Below are 25,545 nucleotides of genomic sequence, written 5' to 3' on the forward strand. Positions count from 1 at the left end.
GCTATGAAGAATACAGCATCACATAATGGTCTCTGATTCAAAATATACTACACACAAAAATTAGGAGATATTTTATTGCTTCATATTCATTTTGAAATATCCCCTAATTTCAGGGTGTTGTCTTTCAGTGAGCACCATAAGGCAGTTATGCCATTCTGCTCTTCAGCCATGCTATTAAGCTTGACATTTCTGGGTGATGGGATATATGGTAAGATCAGTTGATTCAATGGGCCTGGGCCCATTTATTTCCTTTGTTGTGAAATCACTTCCTTGATCAGATGCAGTATTCTGCTGAATTCCATGATGGTGGGTGCCATTTTAGGGATTCATAGATGGTAATGCTGGTGGAAGCATTATGGGCAAAGAAGGCAAATCTGTATCTAGAATATGTATTTGTTCCATTGAGGAAATATATCTTCCCCCTCCATAATGGAAGAAATCAAGAGTAATGAATCTAAGATGGTGGACTGTCTCGCTGGGGAGTGGTGCTTTTGGGGCATTTAATATTGATCTCTGATGTTGGCAGATTAGGCACTCACTAATATGATTAACCTGGCCATCTTTGGTAAGAGGAAGTTCATGTTGTTGTGCTCCTGCATAGGCACCGTCCTTGCCGCCATGGCTACTTTGTTCAAGGGTCTATTGAGGAAGTACTGAGGTGGCTGGGAAAGGAGTCTACTTGGCATCCACAGAGCATGTCATTTTGTCCACCAGATTATTTTTTAAATTTATTTATTTTTATTTAGACAATTAAATTTAACAGGGTGACATTGGTCAACTAGAGTACATAGATTTAAAGAAACATCTCCACATCGTTTAGACAGTCGATTATGCTGTATACCCATCACCCAAAGTCAAATCATCCTCTGTCACCTTATATTTGTTTCTCTTTATGCCCCTTCCCTCCCCTAGCCCCTCCCTCTCCTCTCTTTCTCTCCCCCCACTGCCTCGCTCTCTTCCCTCCCCCTCCCCCTGGTAACCACTGCACTCTTATCTATGTCCATAAGTCTCAATTTTGTGCCCCACCTATGTATGGAATCATATAGTTTTTAGCTTTTTCTGATTTACTTATTTCACTCAGTATAATGTTATCAAGGTCCATCCATGTTGTCATAAATTATCTTATGGCATTATTTCTTATGGCTGAGTAGTATTCCATTGTATATTCTATACCACATCTTCTTTATCCAATCTTCTATTGAAGGGCATTTCAGTTGTTTCCATGTCTTGGCCACCGTGAACAATGCTGCGATGAATATAGTGGTGCATGTGTCTTTATGTGCCAATGTTTTCGAGTTTTGGGGCATATACCCAGTAGAGGGATTGCTGGGCCATATGGTAGTCCTATTCTTAATTTTTTGAGGAACCACTATACTTTCTTCCATAATGGTTTTACTAATTTACATTCCCACCAACAATGAGTGAGGGTTCCGTTTTCTCCACAGCCTCTCCAACACTTATTATTATCTGTCTTGTTGGTAATAGTTAATCCAACAGGATATTTCATCCCAAAACATCAGAGTATACATTTTTCTTCAGTGTACATGGAACATTCTCAAGAACAGACCATATGCTGGGCCACAAAACTAACATCAACAAATGCAGAAAGATTGAAATTATACCAAGCATATTCTTTGACCATAAGGCTTTGAAACTAGAATTCAGCTGCAGAAAAGAAGTAAACAAACCTACAAAAATGTGGAAATTAAACAACATATTTCTAAAAATATGACTGGGTCAAAGAAGAAATAAAAGAGATCAAAAGATATATATAGACAAACAAAAATGACAACGACATATCAGAATCTCTGGGATCCAGCAAAAAGCAGCAATAAAAGGGAAGTTCATATCATTACAGGCTTATATGAAAAAACAAGAGAGAACCCAAGTAAACAACTTAACATCACTCCTTTTTTTTTTTTAATTTAGACAATTAAATTTAACAGGGTGATATTGGTCAACCAGAGTACATAGATTTAGAGAAACATCTCCACATCATTTGGACAGTCGATTGTGTTGTATACCCATTACCCAAAGTCAGATCATCTGTCACCCTATATTTTGTTTCTCTTTAAGCCCCTTCCCTTCCCCCATTCCCTCTCTCTCCACTATTCCCTTCCCCCTGGTAACCACATCACATCTTAAGGAACTAGAAAAAGAAGAACAAAGGCAAAAACCAGCAGAAGAAAGGAAATAATGAAAATTAGAGCAGAAATAAATGAAATAGAGAACAGAAAAACTATAGAAAAAATTAATACACCTGATTATTAAGAGTCTTCTCTACAGTGGATGTCTTTGATAGGCATTCACATAAAATACACATATAAATATTTTCAAAGTTTATGCTGATTAAGAGATCCATCCACATACCTCTTCCTAGCTTTCCTTGTCACCGTCTCCCAATCATGTTTCTTCCAAGTCTCTGACTATTCTGCTAGACATTAGAAACTGGTTATGAATGAGTCTAAATCTGTACTGCTGGTTATCCCTCATTCTAAAATGTGGACAGCCAAATGAACTCTTCAAAGTTCTTCCCAAATGAAAGATCAAAATAAATAAAACACCTCAATAATACTGGAGAAAATAGCAATGCATATCCTATATCTTAATGAAGGAGAAATTTCTTAGAAAAGCAATGGAAGAATTAATAAAGGAAAGAATTGTTTTTACAAAGTAGAAATCTTTGAGGTATTGTCGCGGTCCAGCCACGACAAGTCTGTTACGGGGTCCTCGAACAGGAAAAGGTATGGAATTAAATAACTGATAGAATTAAAGATATATGCATAAAGATGGGTTTGGGAGGACAGCACAGCGAACAGTCTCTTCTGTTCCTAAGCCAATGCCATGGCAGCTCCCAGAAGCTCATCCGTTTTTATTCAGGGAAAAAACGTGGTCCATTAGCAATTCAGTTGTTTCCAAGACAACTCAAAGACAACCCCCACCATACCATTTAGATCTAACTTTACACCAATAAGAAACTATCTTCCAGCCTCCTCCAGAGAACATGGGTGGGACAAGCGAGAATCAGGTATAGCTCTTTGTTAACTGGGCTGGTAAGGTGGGGGGTTAGGCCCAGCATCTCTGTCCCCTGGATATCCAGATTGTAAAAACACCCTGTTTATATTTTGGTCCCCAACAAGGTTTAAAAAATATCAAGATTACTAGCATCCATAAATTATTGTCAATGATTTACAAAATGCTGATAAAAAACATTGAAAACATTAAGACCTAGTAAAGTTATATTAAGAGGGTATTGACATCTCAAAAGAAAATATAAAAAACAAATGGATATGTTAAATTATATTCAATTTTTATAGTCATTAAAAAAAACCCACAAATTTAAGCACCAGTCCATTAAATTAGTCAAGAATAATAGTGGCCCTGGCCGGTTGGCTCAGCGGTAGAGCGTCGGCCTAGCGTGCAGAGGACCCAGGTTCGATTCCCGGCCAGGGCACACAGGAGAAGTGCCCATTTGCTTCTCCACCCCTCCGCCGTGCTTTCCTCTCTGTCTCTCTCTTCCCCTCCCGTAGCCAAGGCTCCATTGGAGCAAAGATGGCCCGGGCGCTGGGGATGGCTCTGTGGCCTCTGCCTCAGGCGCTAGAGTGGCTCTGGTCGCAACATGGCGATGCCCAGGATGGACAGAGCATTGCCCCCTGGTGGGCAGAGAATCGCCCCCTGGTGGGCGTGCCGGGTGGATCCCGGTCGGGCGCATGCTGGAGTCTGTCTGACTGTCTCTCCCTGTTTCCAGCTTCAGAAAAATTAAAAAAAAAAAAAAAAAAAAAGAATAATAGTAATACATTTTAGAAGTTATTTTTGATAAGGATACTGTAAAGTTTTTCTCATATTGCTGACGGAATTAAAAACTGGTATTCTGAAATTTTGCAATATATATGGAATCCTTCAAAAATGGTGGTTTTCTGTGGACACAATGCAATATACAGGTGATGTATCATAGGATTGTACACTTGAAACCTATATAATTTTATTAACCAATGTCACTCGAATAATTTAATAAAAATAATAATAGTGGTTTTCCGTTATTTGACTTCTAAGGATCCACCCTAAGGAAAAATAAGAGACCTAGGAAAAAAGCTTTCTTCACAAGGATGCTCATTATATAAGTTAGGGTTAAAGTAGGTTTACAGTTATTTGTATGGAAAATAATACAATAATTAATAAATAATAAAAGAATATACTCTGTTTTGGACACTCAGAACCGTAAACCTACTTTTGCCCCATCCTCTAGTATTTATAGCAGATAATTTTAACTGTTCTTTTGAAAGTTTAAAGGAGCCTGACCAGGCAGTGGTGCAGTGGATAGATCATTGACTTGGGATGCTGAGGACCCAGGTTTGAAACCCCGAGGTCACTGGCTTGAGTGCGGGCTCACTGGCTTGAGTGCGGGCTCACTGACTTGATTGAGTGTGGGATCATAGACATGACCCTTGGTCGTTGGCTTGAGCCCAAAGGTCTCTGGCTTGAAGCCCAAGGTCTCTGGTTTGAGTCCAAGGTCGCTGGCTTGAACAAGGGGTCATTTGCTCTGCTGTAGCCCCCTGTCAAGGCACATATGATGAGAAAGTAATCAATGGGCCCTGGCCAGCTGACTTAGTGGTAGAGTATTGGCCTGGTGTGTGGATGTCCCGGGTTTGATTTCTGGTTAGGGTACACAATAGTGACCATCAGCTTCTCTGCCCCTTCACCTCCCCCTTCTCTCTCTCTCTCTACTTCTCTCCTACAGCCATGGCTCAGTTGATTCGAGTGCATCAGCCCAGGTGCTGAGGATGGCTCTGTGGAGCATCCACCTCAGGTGCCAAAAATAGCTCAGTTGCAAGCATGGACCCAGATGGGCAGAGCATCGACCCAAAACGGGGGTTGCTGGGTGGATCCCGGTCCAGGCACATATGGGAGTCTGTCTATCTCTCTCCCCTCCTTTCACTTGGAAAATAAAAATAAAAAAGAAAGAAAGCAATCAGTGAACACCTAAGGTGCCACAACTTCATCTCTTTCCCTCCTGTGTCTCTCTGTCATGCAAAAAAAAAAAAAAAAAAAAAAAAGGGAGGGTTAAGGAAAATATATCCGGAGTGTACTGGAACTTGGAATTTATTTTACAATTAGAAATAAGAAAATAAGGTTATATTCTATTGAAGAACTTAAACTGACTTCTATCATGTAAAACTCAGTCACAATATATATAACATGGATTTCATGGCAAAATGGATTCTGAAATCTAGACCCAATAGATTTTTACAGGAACTCTTAGGTTGACTACTGATGAAGATATCAAACGTATAAGTAAATTTGTGTACATATTAGTAGAAGAATAGAAAAGAAAAAAGGTATCTAGGGAAAGGAAGGGAAAGAAGGTATATTGAAATGTTGGTAAGGGAATAAAAGACAAATTTACTTCTTTGAAAATAAAATTTCATGTATTTTTAGTCTGATATTTTTAGCCATGAATAATGCTTTATATTTAAATAATTTCATATATTTTACAAACACTTGATGTTATTGCATTCTTACAACTTTGTGAAAAAGGCTTTTGTATTTCCAGTTTACAGATGAAGAAATGGTAGTTTTAGAAAGATTAAACAGCTAACCTGGATATTTATAGTTTGTAAAGCACAAATCTCAAATCATTCATATATGTAGTGATTAAGAGCACAGGTTTGGAGCCAGGCTTCCTGGGTACAAATTCTGACTTGACCAGTTCCATCTAAGCCAGGGGTCCCCAAACTACGGCCCACGGGCCACATGCGGCCCCCTGAGGCCATTTATCCGGCCCCCGCCGCATTTCCAGAAGGGGCACCTCTTTCATTGGTGGTCAGTGAGAGGAGCATAGGATGCATTACAAAGCACGGCGTTGCTCACGTACAGTACTACTTCCAGTGCTGCGGAATGCACGCGTCACGACTCCGGAAGTGCGTCATATCATTTGTTACGGCTAGCAGTGACAAATATGGAACCGGATATTGACCATCTCATTAGCCAAAAGCAGGCCCATAGTTCCCATTGAAATACTGGTCAGTTTGTTGATTTAAATTTACTTGTTTTTTATTTTAAATATTGTATTTGTTCCTATTTTGTTTTTTTACTTTAAGATATGTGCAGTGTGCATAGGGCTTTGTTCATAGTTTTTTTTATAGTCTGGCCCTCCAACGGTCTCAGGGACAGTGAACTGGCCCCCTGTGTAAAAAGTTTGGGGACCCCTGATCTAAGCCTTACTGTCCTTATAAGTAAATGGAGAAAATGATAATGTCTATTTGATAGAATTGTTGTGACAATTAAATGAGTTATTCCAATCCAAGCACAGAACATTTTGGCATATTGAGAAATAAAATACTGCCTTGCCAGGCAACGGTGCAGTGGATAGAGCATCGGACTAGGATGTGGAGGACCCTGTTTCGAAACCCCAAGGTCTCCAGCTTGAGCATAGGCTCATCTGGTTTGAACAAGCTCACCAGCTTGAGCCCAAGGTTGCTGGCTTGAGCAAGGGTTCACTTGGTCTGCTGTAGCCGCCTTCCTCTCCCCAGCTCCCTGGTCAAGGCACATTTGAGAAGGCAATCAATGAACAACTAAGGTGCCACAATGAAGAATTGATGCTTCTCATCTCTTTCCCTTCTTGTCTGACTGTCACTATCTGTCCCTCTCTCTGTCTCTGTCTCTGTCACACACACACACAAAAAGAAAATACTGCCTGACCAGTGATGGTACAGTAGATAGAGTGTTGACCTGGGATGCTGAAAAGACAGGTTCGAAACCCCGAGGTCACTGGCTTGAGTGTGGGCTCACCAGCTTGAGCGCGGGCTCACTAGCTTGAGCATGGGGTCGCCGGCTTGAGTGTGGGATCATTGAAATAATACCATGGTCGCTGACATAAGCACAAAGGTTGCTGGCTTGCTGGCTAGAAGCCCAAGGTCACTGAATTGAAGGCAAGACCACTGGCTTGAGCAAGGGATCACTGGCCCCAGCCAAGGCACGTATGAGAAGCAATCAATGAACAACTAAAGTGATGTAACTAGGAGTTGATGCTTCTCATCTCTCTCCCTCCCTCTTTCTCTCTCTCTCTAAAAAATATAAAGAAAGAAAGAAAGAAAGAAAGAAAAGAAAAAGAAGAAAAGAAATATATCCACCATTACACAGGTATCTTGTAACTGGAATTGATAGTTGTATAACATTTTATACTTTACATAATATATATACATATATATATATAATATTATTTGATCCTTCTAGTCAGCTCTTGAATTAGGTGGGGCAGTTATATTTTGTGATTGATGATTATTTATTATGAAATAATTTGCTCAAATTCAGATAGCTTTAAAATGACTAAGATAAATAATGTAGGTCTTTTGATCCCAAATCAGTGTTTCTTTTATGACTGCATTTCAATTAAATGCAAAATAAGACAATGTATAAATTTATTGTTTCTAAGTGTAATAAAGTTAACTTTTGGCAAAATACTTTGAGGATTAACATTTTTATTTTATCTGAATATGAAAAGTTATTTTTTGATGAGTAGAGATAAGATTGTTGCCTTGGATATTAACAGCCATGTTCTAGACTTGATGCCTTGAAATCTTGTGAGAAAAAATTATAAATTATAATTATTAATGTTTGTACATATAAATTTTTTTTAACAGCTACATCCTCATCTGCGGTTTCTGCACACTCCCCATCGGTTATTGTAGCTGTTGTGGAAGGAAGAGGACTTGCCAGAGGTGAAATAGGAATGGCAAGTATTGATTTGAAAAGCCCACAAATTACATTATCTCAATTTGCAGACAATACAACGTATGCAAAGGTAAGTATTTATAATCCTAGAAAATTATAGATCCTAGTGGACATTAACCACATTTTCAAGTCAGTACTTTCCTAATTAGTTTACATTTTGGTGGAATACAGGTTATTCAATATTATAGTAATATTAGTCTGAATTAAAATAACATTGTATATTGTATAATATTTAGCATATTTAGTTCTAAAAATAGTGTTTTGCTGTTACTTAAACATTCCAAATTACTATTAATATTAGTTTCTAAAATTATTATCTTAGTTAAGTCCTAGGTTCATTTCAAAGATAATATATGTAATAATGCTATCTTTAAAGTGTTACTTCCAATGAACTAACTGTATTTGAATTTTATTTTTGAGAGTTAAGGAAAACTGTTCTTTTAAATCAGTCATAATATAATCTCTTTTTGCCTTTACTTCCTATTACTCATTAATTTGGGCCACTGGTCTAGCATCATGGGAATTTGTGTGATTTAACAGGTAAAGGTAGTCTGTTCCTACTCTTTATATTCTAAAGTTATTTGACCCAATTCTTATATATTTAAAAAGATTATATACTATTTTATTTTTAGTGGATTTTTTTTTATTGCTGTCTCTAATTCTCCTTTCTGGTTTTTCAGTATATAGGGTTCCTTTTTCTACCTAATAATAAATTTTTTAATATACCTAACAACCAAACTGATATTAATACTGCATATTACCTTGATTTGAGTATTTCACATTTTTATGCAGTTTAAAAAGAATAGGAAACAAGTTTTTATAAAACAAGAATTAGTCAAGAGTAGTTCTAAGAAATGCACCCTATATTGTGAAAAGCATAAATCATAAAGCAGATATTTCTCATCTTTTTGTTATTTTTCAACTTCTAAGCTCTATGGGTGAGGTCATATTGATTGTATCACCATAGTTACACTATTGAATGTTTTTCGTAGAGATGGATAAAATGCTGATTAGAAGAACTTATTTTTAAAAATTTTATTTTAGGGATATGTACTCGATAAATTAAAATTGATTTTTGGGCTTAGAGCTGTTAAAAACGAATATGAGTAAAATTTAGCCTATGTTTATGATAATAGTTTATGTTTGTAATTGTATAGGATATATATTTAATATACAACCATTAAAAATACATTTTAAGTGATATATACATATATATAATTAAGACAGTTGTAATTTTATATCTCTATAAAGTATTTTAAGTACTTCTCTCTCAAAATTAAACTTTTTTTAGAAAATCCTAAGCTTACATTTAAGAAATTGATTATTTAAATGATTTTAGGTGATCACTAAACTCAAAATTTTATCACCTTTGGAAATAATAATGTCAAATACTGCTTGCGTTGTGGGAAATTCAACTAAGTTGTTTACTCTGATCACAGAAAATTTCAAGGTAAGTGATTTTATTCTCATTAGTAACATTTGAGATCTTACTTTATTTAAAAACCATTTTGTAATGTTATTCTAAAAAATAATACTTTCAGTAACTTTACTGGGTGGGGCAAAAATAGGTTTACAGTTGTTTGTATGGAAAATAATACTATAATTAATAGAGTATAATACTGGAGTAAACTCAGTTTCACATACTCATGACTGTAAACCTACTTTTGCCCCACCTTGTATTTAGTATTCTAAAGTATGCACTAAATACCAGTTCTCATCTAATGAACTATTAATACATACAATAAAATGAAAGAGAATCCACTTATTTGACTTTGCAACCTTGACTTATTTTAAATAGAAGGAAAAATATTTTAGGTAACAAGTGATTTCTTAGAGTATACAAGAGGCAGACCCTTAGAGAAAACATGGATTTTTTGAAGTCTAGCTTCCTGGAAACTAGTTATTACGTTAACAGACTAATCGAAATTGAAGTTCTTGTTCTAGGGAGTAGCAGCTATTTTTCCTTTAAAGAATTTGATCTATATTACAGAATTGTTTCAGCTTTCCCTGTTAGTATCTATTGCCTCACTATAGCCTACTTTTAGCCTCCATCTGTGGGACTGTGACAGATAAATGCTCTGAACCTTAGGCAACCAGTGCAGTTCCCCACAGTAAGGCCCTTTCCACCACATACCAGGCATCCCCAAACTACGGTCCACGGGCCTCATGCGGGCCCCCTGAGACCATTTGTCCATCCCCCGCCGCACTTCTGGAAGGGGCACTTCTTTCATTGGTGGTCAGTGAGAGGACCACTATATGTGGTGGCCCTCCAATGGTCTGAGAGACAGTGAACTGGCCCCCTGTGTAAAAAGTTTGGGGACCACTGAATCTCATTCCTCTAGCAAATCTCCCTTTTTTGTGGAAGGGGGACTGTTGCTCTGAACCAAGTAGGCAGCATTGCATAATTACTGATGAGTGCAAAATATTTTCACAATACATATGTATACTGTATTTTGTTGTTTGTAAACTTATCTTTAACACTTTTGGGACCAAACTGAAATTAAGGGTCCAATAGGTTCTTTATTTTTATTATACAGCATCTGCGGTTATGTCAGATTTTTTTCTGGTGTTCTTAGAGATCTTATGTAGCTCAGCTATCTTTGATTTATTGTCAGAAATGGTCCTTATAAATCTATTGTCTCCATTAGACAAGTCTCTTTATCTGTTGTTTCTTTCATCTATTATTCCTAACTTATTTCTATTACCCTAATTAGTGTATACCTCTCCAACTTCAATTATTTTGTTTTAATTAAGCATTCTAAGTGTTTTGTTATAAATAACAAAAGTTCAACTTTTAAGTAAAAAAGGAAACTTGATTGGCTTATATAAATGGGAAACCAAATAGTTGAATACATGCTATCTATACTTTCATTTCCACCATCTTTTCTTTTATTTTCTTTCCTTTCCTTTCCTTTCCTTTCCTTTCCTTTCCTTTCCTTTCCTTTCCTTTCCTTTCCTTTCCTTTCCTTTCCTTTCCTTTCCTTTCCTTTCCTTTCCTTTCCTTTCCTTTCCTTTCCCTTTTCTTTTTCCTTCCTTCCTCCTTCCCTCCCTTCCTTTTTTCTTTCAACTGCTGATAGATTACCTCTATGAGGTTTATGAAGAAGATTGCTGATGCCTCCAGGTTAATTCATTTCAGCTAACCTAACTTCAGAGGAAAAAGAATTCATTTCTTCTAGTGTCCATATATGAATTCCAGGGAAGAACCCTGACTGGTTCTGCTTTGTTCATGTTCCCACATGTTAGGCTAATCATTTTTTTCTGGAGATAGAGATAATATAAGTGACTAATTCCAGGTCGTGCTTTTTGTTGTGGGGCACAGAGTATTATAATCGCAGTCCTATCACAACTGTGTGGGATGTGGAATAGATGAGTTTTCCAAAGGCAAAAGCTACATATATTCACTAAACTTGAGGTTTAAGGCAATATAGTCTAGTGCTTAAGAATAGAAGAGTTGGGCTGTTCTGGATGCAAATACTGATTTTAGGTGACTTTGAACTAGTTAACTTAACCCCTTTGAGCTTCAGTTTTTTCATCAGTAAAATAGGGACAATTCCAGTATCTATCTCTTAGAGAATCGAATGTTATATAGGACATTCATAAGTGACTTCATCAGTAGGTTACATTTGGGCAAGGTCCTGAAGGAAGTAAGGTAGTGAGCCATGGAAGTATTTGCAGTAAAAGTATTAATAGTAGAGAGGCCTGACCAGGCAGTGATGCAGAAGATAGAGCATCAAACTGGGATGTGGAGGACCCAGGTTCAAAACCCCGAGGTCGCCAGCTTGAGCAAGGCTCACCAGCTTGAGCCCAGGGGTGCTGGCTTGAGCAGGGGGTCACTCAGTCTGCTGTAGCCCCCTCGGATCAAGGCACATATGAGAAAGCAATTATTGAACAACTAAGATGTCACAACAAAGAATCGATGCTTCTCATCTCTCTCCCTTCCTGTCTGTCTGTCCTTATTTGTCCCTCTCTCGACTCTCTCTCTCTGATTCTGTAAAAAAAAAAAAAAAGTAGAGGGAAAAATCAATATTATTATTATTATTATTATTATTACCACACTTACCATTAAAGACCTTCATTAAATGAGAAGAAATATGAATTGGAAGGAACATGGATTTTGTAAGTCAAAGATTATAAATTCAAGTTTTAGCTCTGCTGCAAATCAACTGTATGATACTAGAAAAGTGGCTTGACTTTTCAGAATTTTACTTATATAAAATTCTAGTTAATAAGACTTATGTCATAGAGTTATTATGAAGATTAAATGAAAACTTTTATTATTATTATTTTTTCTTTTTTATTTAAGCTGGAAATGGGGAGAGACAGTCAGACAGACTCCCGCATGCGCCCGACTGGGATCCACCCGGCACGCCCACCAGGGGGCGACGCACTGCCCACCAAGGGGCTATGCTCGGCCCCTCCCTGGCGTCGCTCTGTTGCGACCAGAGCCACTCCAGCGCCTGGGGCAGAGGCCAAGGAGCCATCCCCAGCGCCGGGGCCATCTTTGCTCCAATGGAGCCTCACTGCGGGAGGGGAAGAGAGAGACAGAGAGGAAGGAGAGGAGGAGGGGTGAAGAAGCAGATGAGCGCTTCTCCTGTGTGCCCTGGCTGGGAATTGAACCCGGGACTTCTGCACACCAGGCCGACGCTCTACCACTGAGCCAAAAGGCCAGGGCCGCCTTACAGCTTTTTAACAGTCCAGTGTTGCCTGACCTGTGGTGACACAGTGGATTAACATCGACCTGGAATGCTGAGGTCTCTGGTTCAAAGCCCTGGGCTGCCCAGTTAAGGCACATACAGGAAGCCACTACTCTAGGTTGATGCTTCCTGCTTCTCTTTGCACTTTCTCTCTCTCTCTCCCAAATCAATAAATAAATCCTAAAAAAAGAGACCCATCCAGTGTTAAAATACCTTTTTTACCTATTTTTATTTAAAGTAGTATACTTTTTGCTTTATAACTCCATGCTATTTTTCTCTTTTTAAAATATTTCATTATAAAAAATTTATTATTGATTTTTATTTATTTTAAATAAATTAAATTCACCTCATGTAGCTATCACTTCACAGATTTGATAGGTGGAATTGATGTTTTCATCTTCCTCAACCAGCACATTATAAGGATCTATTCTTTCTCAATTACGATAGAATATATCAGGCTGATTGTAAAACCTGTATGATGATGTTTTTGTAGAGTAAACTTATAGAATGAAGAGATTCTTTTTTTTAAGAGATTCTTATGTTTATTTTTGTTATGGTTGCTAACATATTCAGTTAAATTTCATGTGAATATGATCTAAGAAGAGCTAAAGGTTGTACTATAAATTACTTAACAAGACAGTTAATCATTATCTTTTTTTTGTAAATAAGAAAACTTTTAATGTAATTCTGGAAAACATTAAAAATGAACTTTAATATAATATTTAAGCTGTGTACAGACATGTGTTTAAGAAAATAGTTTTGGGCAAGTGCATGAAACTTAAAATTAATTTCAAAACTAAAATTTCTTTTCAGAATGTAAATTTTACTACTGTCCAAAGGAAATACTTCAATGAAACTAAAGGATTAGAGTATATTGAACAATTATGTATTGCAGAATTCAGCACTGTCCTGATGGAGGTTCAGTCCAAGTAAGTTATGACTAAAGGAAAGTCATAAATGTTTAGTGAGTTTTACAAAAGCAAGGTCTTTTGTTTGTTTTGTTCTCTGCTATATTCTACCACCTAGAAAAGTGCCTGGATTATAATACAACTGAGTGATTATCGAAATAGTAAAATAGTTAACTAAAATTTACATGCAAGGCATATCTTGCTAACTTAATTTATATATATAGAATATCTCCAAATTAGTCAGAATCTATTGTCCTAATGGTTGTTGCTTACTTTACTTTAGAATGAAAAGCTCAGTAGGTATAGTAAACTAAAATTTGAGTATACAAATGTGAAACACAGTTAAAATTGTGTTCCTACCCTGGCCAGTTGGCTCAGAGTAGGAGTGTCAACCCAGCGTGTGAATGTCCCAGGTTCGATTTCAGGTCAGGGGGCACATACGAGAAGTGACCATCTGCTTCTCCACCCCTCCTCCCTTTTCTGTATCTCTCTCTTCCTCTCCCACAACCATGGCTCAGTTGGAACAAGTTGGCCCCAGGTGCTGAGAATGGCTCCATGGCCTCGCCTCAGGCACTTAGCTCAATTGCTGAACAATGGGACAATGCCCCCAGATGGGCAGAGCATTGCCCCATAGGGAGCTTACTGGGTGGATCCTGGTCAAGGCACATGCGGAGTCTGTCTCTCTGCCTCCCCACTTCTCACTTAAGAAAAATAAAAATAAATAAATAAATAGTTTTCCTGTTACTTTATACCTTTACTCCTAAAAGATTCAACATGAGCCCTGGCTGGTTGGCTCAGTGGTAGAGTGTCGGCCTGGCGTGCGGAGGTCCCGGGTTCGATTCCCGGCCCGGGCACACAGGAGAAGCACCATCTGCTTCTCCACCCCTCCCCCTCTCCTTCCTCTCTGTCTCTCTCTTTCCCTCCCACAGCCAAGGCTCCATTGGAGCAAAAGATGGCCCGGACGCTGGAGATGGCTCCTTGGCCTCTGCCCCAGGCGCTAGAGTGGCTCTGGTCGCAACAGAGCGATGCCCTGGATGGGCAGAGCATTGCCCCCTGGTGGGCGTGCTGGGTGGATCCCGGTAGGGCACATGCAGGAGTCTGTCTGACTGCCTCCCTGTTTCCAGCTTCAGAAAAATACAAAAAAAAAAAAAAAAGATTCAACATGAGACAGGAAATTTTGGAAAAGATATTTCTTAGAACATGCTAAATGAGTACTTTCTTTGAGCCAGTTTAGAGCACTTATTTACTCAGTAATCACAATGACTACCTTCACTGAGATCATAATGTACTTTCCTGTATATTGGGACCTCCTGACTTTAACGTTAAAGCTTAGATTCTTTCAGCATTATTTGAACACTCAGAATGGTACATCAAAAATTGACACAAATTATCATTAAATGTTGACTTTAACATCTGATTTTTTGAACTCTAATAGCTCCTAAGTGCCAGATCTCAGAAATTGTCTATTTTATCAAATTTTGTTTTATAGGTAATTTATATAGTTTTAAAAAAATCAGGAACATCTAGTGTACTTTTTTCCTTTGAATTTGAATAGTGCTAAGCAAATACTTATGATTTTCCAAATATTAAGGTTAAATACATGTTCCACTTTGTAGCAATACTTTTTTTATTCTGAAGATTTATAGTGATGTATCTTTGGTCACCTTACAGGTATTACTGCCTTGCAGCTGTTGCAGCTTTATTAAAATATGTTGAATTTATTCAAAATTCTGTTTATGCACCAAAATCGCTGAAGATTTGTTTCCAAGGTAGTGAACAGACAGCCATGATAGATTCATCATCAGCCCAAAACCTTGAATTAATAATTAATAATCAAGACTGTAGGTAAGGTCACCCATTTGTTCTTATGAAATGTATCAGTATATTATGCCAAACTTTTTATGAAGAGTTACTTTACATTATTTAAAATTAATTGATGGAGATTGATTGCCATTGTTGCTAAACTGTTCAGATGTTTCACCAAAATCAGGTTTTAAAGATACTTGTGGAAATGGCATAAGCATCCTAACAGTGTGAGAGAACTCCATTGTTTCTCCTCTTAAACTTAAAACAAATCAAACAACTATAACTTAACAAATGATTTCCTGTTAAACACACAAACATGCCTGAAAGATTAATACATTGGGACATCTGAAGCTGTACATCGTGGTGAAGCAGGATGGGGGAAGGACAGGGATGGTGGCTGCTGATGCATTTTGGAGCTTATGACAACTCCAGCAAGAGCAATAGCAGAGGAGAAATCAGGTTTCACACTACTACCTGGAGCATAAGATGGGCAGAAGCTATTTCTTTTTGAGAAAAGTCATCTTCCTTCTTCATCCTCATTGTGGTAGAGCCAGGTAAAAGTGGCTTAGAAGCTTCACACAACACAGTGGTGCTGACAACCATTACTGGAAGGGAAGTGGAGCCACAAGATTGCTCCCAGCCTCCAACTTCCTGGCAGAGCCTGGTAAAGAAAGCTGGGAGGCATTGAATAACACAACAGAATGACAGCCATTACTGGAAATAGGAGGAGCCACAGGATGACAGCTTACCCCCCACTCCACACTCCCAGGCAGAGCCTGGTAAAGAATTCTGAGACTTCCCAAGCAGTATAGCAAAAGGAAAATTCCCCACCCATCTACTTGCTAAATTGCTGAGAAAAAAATAGATGCTAAACAAGAAAAGAGTTTACTACCTTAATTGCCAAGATAGCTTGGGAACACACACAAAAAAAATGAAAAATGTTCATAAACTAAACCCAGTCTTGGAATATAGTGATATAAATGACAGAGAATTCAACATTGCAGTTATAAAACCATAGGATTAGAATTCATTGAACAGTTATGCATAGCAAAATTCAGCACTGTCCTAATGGACAGTATACAAGAGAACATAGAAAGGCAGTTCAATGAGCTCAGGAATAAAATCAATTAACAAAAGAAATACTTAATCAGAGGGATTGAAACTAAAATAAAGAACCAACCAGAAATTCTGGAGCTAAAAAACTCAATAAAGGAAATGAGGCCTCACCAGTGGCGGCAGAGTAGCTAGAGCATTGACCTGGGATGCTGAGATGTCCCAGGTTTGAAACTTTGAGATTGCTGGCTTGAGTGTATGATTAACATGGTCACTGGCTTGAGTGTAGGATTATCAACATGATCCCATGGTCGCTGGCTTGAGCAAGGATCACTGGATTGGCTGGAGCCCCCTAGTCAAGGCACATATGAGAAGCAATCAATGAACTAAAGTGCTGCAACTATGAACTCATGCTTCTCATCTCTCTCTCTTCCTGTCTCTCTCTTGCAAAAAAAAAAAAAAAAGAAGGAAAAAAAAAAGAAGGGAGGGTGGGAGGGAGAGAGAGAGAGAGAATGAAAAAGAAAAAAGAAAGAAAGAAAGAGGAGAGACTAGATGGTGTTGGGAGTAGGCAGACATACCAACTTCCACCTCCCAGAACCAAAGTGGATTACAAACTAATTTTAAGAACCATCATCTGGAAAAACCAACTTTGGACTAAACTAAGAGGACTCTTCAACCACGGAACACTGAAGAAGTCACACTGAAAATGGTAGGAAAAGGGGAAACGCGGAGAGGGCTGTCCAGCTCCCCAGAGTGAACGGTAGCTGGGAGAGACTTATGTGGCGGGAAGTGAGTTTAGCAGAGAGGGGAGAGTCCTGAGTCCCAGGAACAAAGCCCCGACCTGCAGCCCCAGAGCCTAGAAGAGGCATATGGACAGTATTTAGCTGGAAACAAGACAGGATACTGTTTGTGAGAAAGAGACTGATTTCTCAGACCCAGGATTCTTCTTAAAGGGACCGTGCAGAAAACCTCTCTCACAACCACTCACCCGAGGCTCTGGGGGACAGGGAGAGAAGAGAGGACCAGAGTAGAAGGAAGAGAGTGTAATCTAGGAGGCACAGGGAGAAACATTTTGAGAGACAGCCATCCTAACCTCTGGGACGAGTCACTCCCCAAATCTGAAGTGAATATTTCCCCTGGAAACAGCAATTCCAGCAAAGGGAAGCAGGACACCAGCCATACAAGCTCTCCCACGGCACTCAGAGCAGAGTCACTTAGAAAGAGGGAACTTTCAGGACTACAGTAGTGAGTGTTAGAGTCTGAGCTGCAGTGCCCCTATCCACACGGCTGAGGGTTTGCCTGAGGGCAGGTGGCAGCAGGACATGGAAGCGGTTCTGTCGGCAAGGGCGGAAGTCGGCTGGCCACCACTGAGGCCCAGGTGTGAGCTCGGTCTTGCCCGGCTGGGGAAGAGAGGACATGCAAAAGTGGTCAAGCCCAGCTGCAGGCCGCCTGCAATCCAGCCTGTTGGGGAAAGGCAGGAGCCCAAGAAGGGGCCGACACCTGCCCTTGAGCAAGGGCTCAGGAGCACAGCCCTGCCCCGCCTGCGGAACCGAGGCTTATGGCCTGACTTGTGAGCTGGCTCCTCCTGCAGGGGTGGAGCCAAAAGCCCAGAACAGGAGGAGTCCTGCTACTGAGCATGGGCACACAGTCCTGCCCGGCCTGTGGAGCCAAGGCTTGCAGCCGTCCCACAAGCGGGCTCCTCCTGCAAGGGCGGGGTGAAAGCCTGGAATCAGGCAGAGACCGCAGCTTAGCAAAGGTGCTCACCCCTGCCCTCAGGGCCGAGCATAACGCCACCCGCTGGGGCGGGGCAAAAGCCGAAGCCACCAAGTCTTGTATACCGAGCACGTGATCACAGCCACTCCCGTGAAGGAGAGGCGGAAACCACAGCAACAGCCCCAGTGGGCAGGCACTGGCAATGCTCATACCTGAACGCCCTAGGCAGCAACAGCAGAGGAGGTGGTGGACCTGAAGATAGACCACACCTAGGGAACACAGAGGCCACACCCAGTGGACTCCAGTGGCAAAAACCTTCTTTTACACAGACAAAATGAGAAAGCAGAGAAATGCAACACAAATTAATCAAGAGAAATCCCCAGAAAAGGAACTGAAGAAATGAGATATAACCAAATTACCTGATGCAGAGTTTAAAATAACTATTGTTAGGATGCTCAAAGATATTAGAACAACAATAGATGGTCATTACGAACACCTAAATAAAGAGAGAGCAAATATAAAAAAGGACATTGAAATAATAAAAAAGAATCAGTAAGAAATGACAAATAAAATATCAGAAATGAAGAACACAATGGAAGAAATTAAAAGCAGGATGGATGAAGCTGAGAATCGAATTAGCTAGTTAGAGGACGAGATAAATAAAGGCACGGAAGCAGAGAAGAAAAAAGAAGAGAGACTCAAAAAGTCAGGAAAATCTAAGAGAGCTCTGTGACAACATGAAGAGAAATAACATCTGTATCATAGGGGTTCCTGAAGAAGAAGAGAAAGAACAAGGGATAGAGACTTTGTTCAAACATATCATAGCTGAAAACTTCCCTCAATTAAGTCAGGAAAACATCTCACAAGTTCAAGAAGCCCAGAGAACTCCATTAAAGAGAAACCCAAAGAAATCTACACCAAGACACATCATAATTAAAATAACAAAGCTAAGTGATAAAGAGAAAATATTAAAAGCTACTAGAGAAAAAAAGACTATCACATACCAAGGAGCTCCCATAAGGATGACTTCCGACTTCTCAACAGAAACACTTGAGGCCAGAAGGGAATGGCAAGAAATATTCAAAGTAATGCAGAACAAGAGCCTACAACCAAGACTACTTTATCTAGCAAGGCTATCATTTAAAATTGAAGGAAGGCCCTGGCCGGTTGGCTCAGCGGTAGAGTGTCGGCCTGGTGTGTGGGGGACTCGGGTTCGATTCCTGGCCAGGGCACATAGGAGAAGCGCCCATTTGCTTCTCCACCCCCCTCCCCTCCTTCCTCTCTGTCTCTCTCTTCCCCTCCCGCAGCCAAGGCTCCATTGGAGCAAAGATGGCCCGGGCACTGGGGATGGCTCCTTGGCCTCTGCCCCAGGTGCTAGAGTGGCTCTGGTCGCAGCAGAGCGACACCCCAGAGGGTCAGAGCGTCGCCCCCTGGTGGTCAGAGCGTCGCCCCTGGTGGGTGTGTCGGGTGGATCCCAGTTGGGCGCATGCGGGAGTCTGTCTGACTGTCTCTCCCCGTTTCTAGCTTCATAAAAATACAAAAAAAAAAAAATTACATATCAATAATAACCTTAAATGTAAATGGCTTAAATGATCCCATCAAAAGATATAGGGTAGCTGCGTGGATAAGAAAACACGACCCATACATATGCTGTGTATAAGAGACACACCTTAAAACAAAAGATGCACATAGACTGAAGATAAAAAGGTGGAAAAAAATATTTCACACAAATGGAAATGAAAAAAAAGCTGGGGTAGCAATACTTATATCAGACAAAATGGATTTTAAAACAAAGACTAGGCCCTGGCTGGTTGGCTCAGTGGTAGAGCATTGGCCTGGTGTGCAGGAGTCCTGAGTTTGATTCCCAGCCAGGGCACACAGGAGAAGTGGCCATTTGCTTCTCCACCCCTCCACCTCTCCTTCCTCTCTGTCTCTCTCTTCCTCTCCCGCAGCCAAGGCTCCATTGGAGCAGAGTTGGCCTGGGCGCTGGGGATGGCTCTGTGGCCTCTGCCTTAGGTGCTAGAGTGGCTCTGGTTGCAACAGAGTGGTGCCCCAGATGGGCAGAGCATCACCCCCTGGTGGGCATGCTGGGTGGATCCCAGTTGGGCACATGCGGGAGTCTGTCTGACTGCTCCCCATTTCCAACTTCAGAAAAATACAAAAAACAAAACAAACAAAAAGAAACACAAAGACTATAGTAAGAGATAAAAAAGTTCACTACATAATGATAAAGGGAGCAATCCAAAAGGAAAATATAACCATTATAAATATCTATGCACCTAATATAGAAGCACTTAAATATATAAAGCCGACTTTGATGGATTTAAAGGGCGAGATCAACAACAATACTATAATAGTAGGGGATTTCAATACCCCACTAACATCACTAGATAGATCCTCAAGAAAAACAATCAACAAAGAAACAACAGAATTAAAGGACACACTAGATTAACTCAATTTAATAGATATCTTCAGAACCTTTCACCCTAAAGCAGCAGAATATACATTATTTTCAAGTGCTCATGGTACATTCTCTAGGATAGACCACATGTTAGGGCACAAACGCGGTCTCAACAAATTTAAGAAGATTGAAATCATATTGAGCACTTTCTCTGATCACAATGGCATGAAACTAGAAATCAACCACAACAGGAAAACTGAAAAATACTCAAACACCTGGAAACTAAATAGCATGTTATTAAATAACAAATGGGTTAACAATGAGATCAAAGAAGAAATTAAGAAATTCCTAGAAACAAATGATAACAAGTATACATCAAATAAAAATTTATGGGATTAAGCAAAAGAAGTCCTGAGAGGGAAGTTCATAGCATTACTGGCATACCTCAATAAGCTAGAGAAAGCTCAAATAAACAACTTGACCCTGCATCTAAAAGAACTAGAAAAAGAACAGCAAGTAAATCCTAGAGCTAGTAGAAGGAAGGAAATAATAAGGATCAGAGCAGAAATAAATGACATAGAGGCTAAAGAAACAATACAGAGGATCAATGAAACCAAGAGCTAGTTTTTGAAAAGGAAACAAGATCGATGAACCTGTAACAAGACTCACCAAGAAAAAAATAAGAGAGGACTCAAATAAATAAAATTAGAAATGAGAGTGGATAAGTAACAACTGACACAACAGAAATACAAAATATTGTAAGAAAATACTATGAAGAAGTGCATGCCAAAAAACTAGACAACCTAGATGAAATGGACAACTTCCTTGAAACATATAATCTTCCAAAAATCAATCTGGAAGAAACAGAAAACTTACACAGACCGATTCCAACAAATGAGATTGAAACAGTTATGAAAAAACTCCCAAAAAAGAAAAGTCCTGGGCCTGATGGTTTCACAAGTGAACTCTACAAATATTCAAAGAAGAACTAACTCCTATCCTTCTCAAGCTATTTCAAGAAATTCAAGAGGAAAAAAGACTTCCAAGCTCCTTTTATTAGGCAAGAATAATTCTGATTCCAAAACCAGGCAATGACAACACAAAGAAAGAAAATTATAGGCCAATATCCCTGATGAATTTAGATGCTAAAATCCTCAACAAAATATTAGCAAACTGGATCCAGCAATATATGAAAAAAATCATACACCATGATCAAGTGGGATTTATTCTTGGGAGGCAGGGCTGGTACAGTATTCGCAAATCAATCAATGTGATTCATCACATAAACAAAAGGAAGGAGAAAAACCACATGATAATTTCAATAGATGCAGAAAAAGCATTTGATATAAAATCCTGCACCCATTCATTATCAAAACTCTCAGCAAAGTGGGAATACAGGGAACATAACTCAACATGATAAAGGCCATCTATGACAAACCCACAGCCAACATCATACTCAGTGGGCAAAAATTAAAAGCAATCCCCTTAAGATCAGGAACAAAGCAGGGGTGCCTCCTTTCACCACTCTTATTCAACATAGTTCTGGAAGTCCTAGCCACAGCAATCAGACAAGAAAAAGAAATAAAAGGAATCCAAATTGGAAAACAAGAAGTAAAACTATCACTATTTGCAGATGATATGATATTGTATATAGAAAACCCTAAAGTCTCAGTCAAAAAACTACTAGACCTGATAAATGAATTCAGCAAGGTGGCAGGATATAAAATTAAACTCAGAAATCAGAGGCATTTTTACACACTAGCAATGAACTGTCAGAAAGAGACATTAAGGAAGCAATCCCCTTTACCATTGCAACCAAAAAAATAAAGTACCTAGGAATAAATTTTTTTTTAAATAAATTTTTATTAATGATAATGGGATGACATTAATAAATCAGGGTACATATATTCAAAGAAAACATGTCTAGGTTATTTTGTCATTAAATTATGTTGCATACCCCTAGCCCAAAGCCAGATTGTCCTCCGCCTCCCTCTATCTAGTTCTCTGTGCCCCTCCCCCTCCCCCTAACTCTCTCCCTCCCTCCCTCCCATGTCCTCCCTCCCCCCACCCCTGGTAACCACCACACTCTTATCCATGTCTCTTAGTCTCGTTTTTATGTTCCACCAATGTATGGAATCATGTAGTTCTTGTTTTTTTCTGATTTACTTATTTCACTCCGTATAATGTTATCAAGATCCCACCATTTTGCTGTAAATGATCTGATGTCATCATTTCTTATGGCTGAGTAGTATTCCATAGTGTATATGTGCCACATCTTCTTTATCCAGTCTTCTATTGAAGGGCTTTTTGGTTGTTTCCATGTCTTGGCCAGTGTGAACAGTGCTGCAATGAACATGGGGCTACATGTGTCTTTACGTATCAATGTTTCTGAGATTTTGGGGTATATACCCAGTAGAGGGATTGCTGGGTCATAAGGTAGTTCTATTTGCAGTTTTTTGAGGAATCACCATACTTTCCTCCATAATGGTTGTACTACTTTACAGTCCCACCAACAGTGGATGAGAGTTCCCTTTTCTCCGCAGCCTCTCCAACATTTGCTATTACCCGTCTTGTTGATAATAGCTAATCTAACAGGGGTGAGGTGGTATCTCATTGTAGTTTTGATTTGCATTTCTCTAATAACTAATGAAGCTGAGCATCTTTTCATATATCTGTTGGCCATTTGTATTTCTTCCTGGGAGAAGCGTCTGTTCATGTCCTCTTCCCATTTTTTTATTGGATTGTTTGTTTGTTTGTTGTTGAGTTTTATGAGTTCTTTGTAAATTTTGGATATTAGGCCCTTATATGAGCTGTTGTTTGAAAATATCAGTTCCCATTTAGTTGGCTGTCTGTTTATTTTGATAACAGTTTCTCTTGCTGAGCAAAAACTTTTTATTCTGATGTAGTCCCATTCATTTATCTTTGCCTTCACTTCTCTTGCCATTGGAGTCAAGTTCATAAAATGTTCTTTAAAACCCAGGTCCATGATTTTAGTACCTATGTCTTCTTCTATGTATTTTATTGTTTCAGGTCTTATATTTAGGTCTTTGATCCATTTTGAATTAATTTTAGTACACGGGGACAGGCTGTAGTCGAGTTTCATTCTTTTGCATGTGGCTTTCCAGTTTTCCCAACACCATTTGTTGAAGAGGCTTTCTTTTCTCCATTGTGTGTTGTTGGCCCCTTTATCAAAGATTATTTGAGCATATATATGTGGTTTTATTTCTGGGCTTTCTATTCTGTTCCATTGGTCTGAGTGTCTATTTTTCTGCCAATACCATGCTGTTTTGATTATCGTGGCCCTATAATATAGTTTAAAGTCAGGTATTGTAATGCCCCCAGCTTCATTCTTTTTCCTTAGGATTGTTTTGGCTATTCGGGGTTTTTTATAGTTCCATATAAATCTGATGATTTTTTGTTCCATTTCTTTAAAAAATCTCATAGGAATTTTGATGGGAATTGCATTAAATTTATATATTGCTTTGGGTAATATGGCCATTTTAATTATATTTATTATTCCTATCCAAGAACAAGGAATATTTTTCCATCTCATTGTGTCTTTTTCTATTTCTCTTAATAATGCCTTGTAGTTTTCGTTATATAGGTCCTTTACATTCTTTGTTATGTTTATTCCTAGGTATTTTATTTTTTTTGTTGCAATCGTGAAGGGGATTATTTTTTTGAGTTCGTTTTCTAATATTTCATTGTTGGCATATAGAAAGGCTATGGACTTTTGTATGTTAATTTTGTATCCTGCGACCTTAGTGTATTGGCTTATTGTTTCTAATAATCTTTTTGTGGAGTCCTTCGGGTTTTCGATATATAGGATCATATCATCAGCAAAAAGTGATACCTTTACTTCTTCTTTTCCGATATGGATGCCTTTTATTTCTTTGTCTTGTCTGATTGCTCTGGCCAGAATTTCTAGCACCACGTTAAATAAGAGTGGAGAGAGTGGACAACCCTGTCTTGTTCATGACTTAAGGTAGAAAGTCCTCAGTTTTATGCCATTTAATATGATATTGGCTGATGGTTTATCATATATGGCCTTTATCATGTTGAGATATTTTCCTTCTATACCCATTTTGTTGAGAGTCTTAAACATAAAATTGTGTTGTATTTTATCAAAAGCCTTTTCTGCATCTATTGATAAGATCATGTGGTTTTTGTTCTTTGTTTTGTTGATATGGTGTATGACGTTAACCGTTTTACATATGTTGAACCATCCTTGAGATTCTGGGATGAATCCCACTTGATCATGATGTATTATTTTTTTAATATGTTGTTGTATTCGGTTTGCCAGTATTTTGTTTAGTATTTTAGCATCTGTATTCATTAGAGATATTGGTCTGTAGTTTTCTTTCTTTGTGCCATCCTTGCCAGGTTTTGGTATGAGGGTTATGTTGGCCTCATAAAATGTGTTTGGAAGTATTGCTTCTTCTTCAATTTTTTGGAAGACTTTGAGTAGAATAGGAACCAAGTCTTCTTTGAATGTTTGATAGAGTTCACTAGTATAACCGTCTGGGCCTGGACTTTTATTTTTGGGGAGGTTTTTAATAGTTTTTTCTATTTCCTCCCTGCTGATTGGTCTGTTTAGGCTTTCCGCTTCTTCATGAGTCAGTCTAGGAAGGTTGTATTGTTCTAGGAATTTATCCATTTCTTCTAGATTGTTGTATTTGATGGCATATAATTTTTCATAGTATTCTACAATAATTCTTTGTATATCTATGATGTCTGTGGTGATCTCTCCTCTTTCATTTTGGATTTTATTTATTTGAGTCCTGTGCTTTTTTCCTTGGTGAGTCTTGCCAAGGGTTTGTCAATTTTGTTGATCTTTTCAAAGAACCAGCTCCTTTTTTTATTGATTTTTTCTATAGTTTTTCTGTTCTCTATTTCATTTATTTCTGCTCTGATTTTTATTATCTCCTTTCTTCGGCTGGTTTTGGGTTGTCTTTGTTCTTCTTTTTCTAGTTCCTTAAGGTGTGAAGTTAAGTGGTTTACTTCGGCTCTCTCTTGTTTGTTCATATAGGCCTGAAGTGATATGAACTTTCCTCTTATTACTGCTTTTGCTGCATCCCAGAGATTCTGATATGTCGTATTTTCATTTTCATTTGTCTGTATATATCTTTTGATCTCTGCGCTTATTTCTTCTTTGACCCATTCATTTTTTAGAAGTATGTTGTTTAGTTTCCACATTTTTGTGGGTTTTTCCCCCTCTTTTTTGCAGTTGAATTCTAGT

The 25,545-nt window shown here is 38.7% G+C and overlaps 1 protein-coding gene across 1 annotated transcript in view; it reads left to right on the forward strand.

Annotated features, from left to right (window-relative positions):
- Nucleotides 1-25,545, forward strand: part of MSH4 (mutS homolog 4) — a 105,959-nt gene that overhangs the window by 9,522 nt on the left and 70,892 nt on the right. Inside the window, exons 3-6 of the mRNA XM_066372204.1 lie at nucleotides 7,641-7,801; nucleotides 9,071-9,181; nucleotides 13,239-13,354; nucleotides 15,005-15,178. Of these exons, the coding sequence (XP_066228301.1) occupies nucleotides 7,641-7,801; nucleotides 9,071-9,181; nucleotides 13,239-13,354; nucleotides 15,005-15,178 (562 nt within the window). The remainder of the gene's footprint in view (nucleotides 1-7,640; nucleotides 7,802-9,070; nucleotides 9,182-13,238; nucleotides 13,355-15,004; nucleotides 15,179-25,545) is intronic.

This window comes from Saccopteryx leptura, chromosome 3, assembly GCF_036850995.1.
Source record: "Saccopteryx leptura isolate mSacLep1 chromosome 3, mSacLep1_pri_phased_curated, whole genome shotgun sequence".
Taxonomy (NCBI): domain Eukaryota; kingdom Metazoa; phylum Chordata; class Mammalia; order Chiroptera; family Emballonuridae; genus Saccopteryx; species Saccopteryx leptura.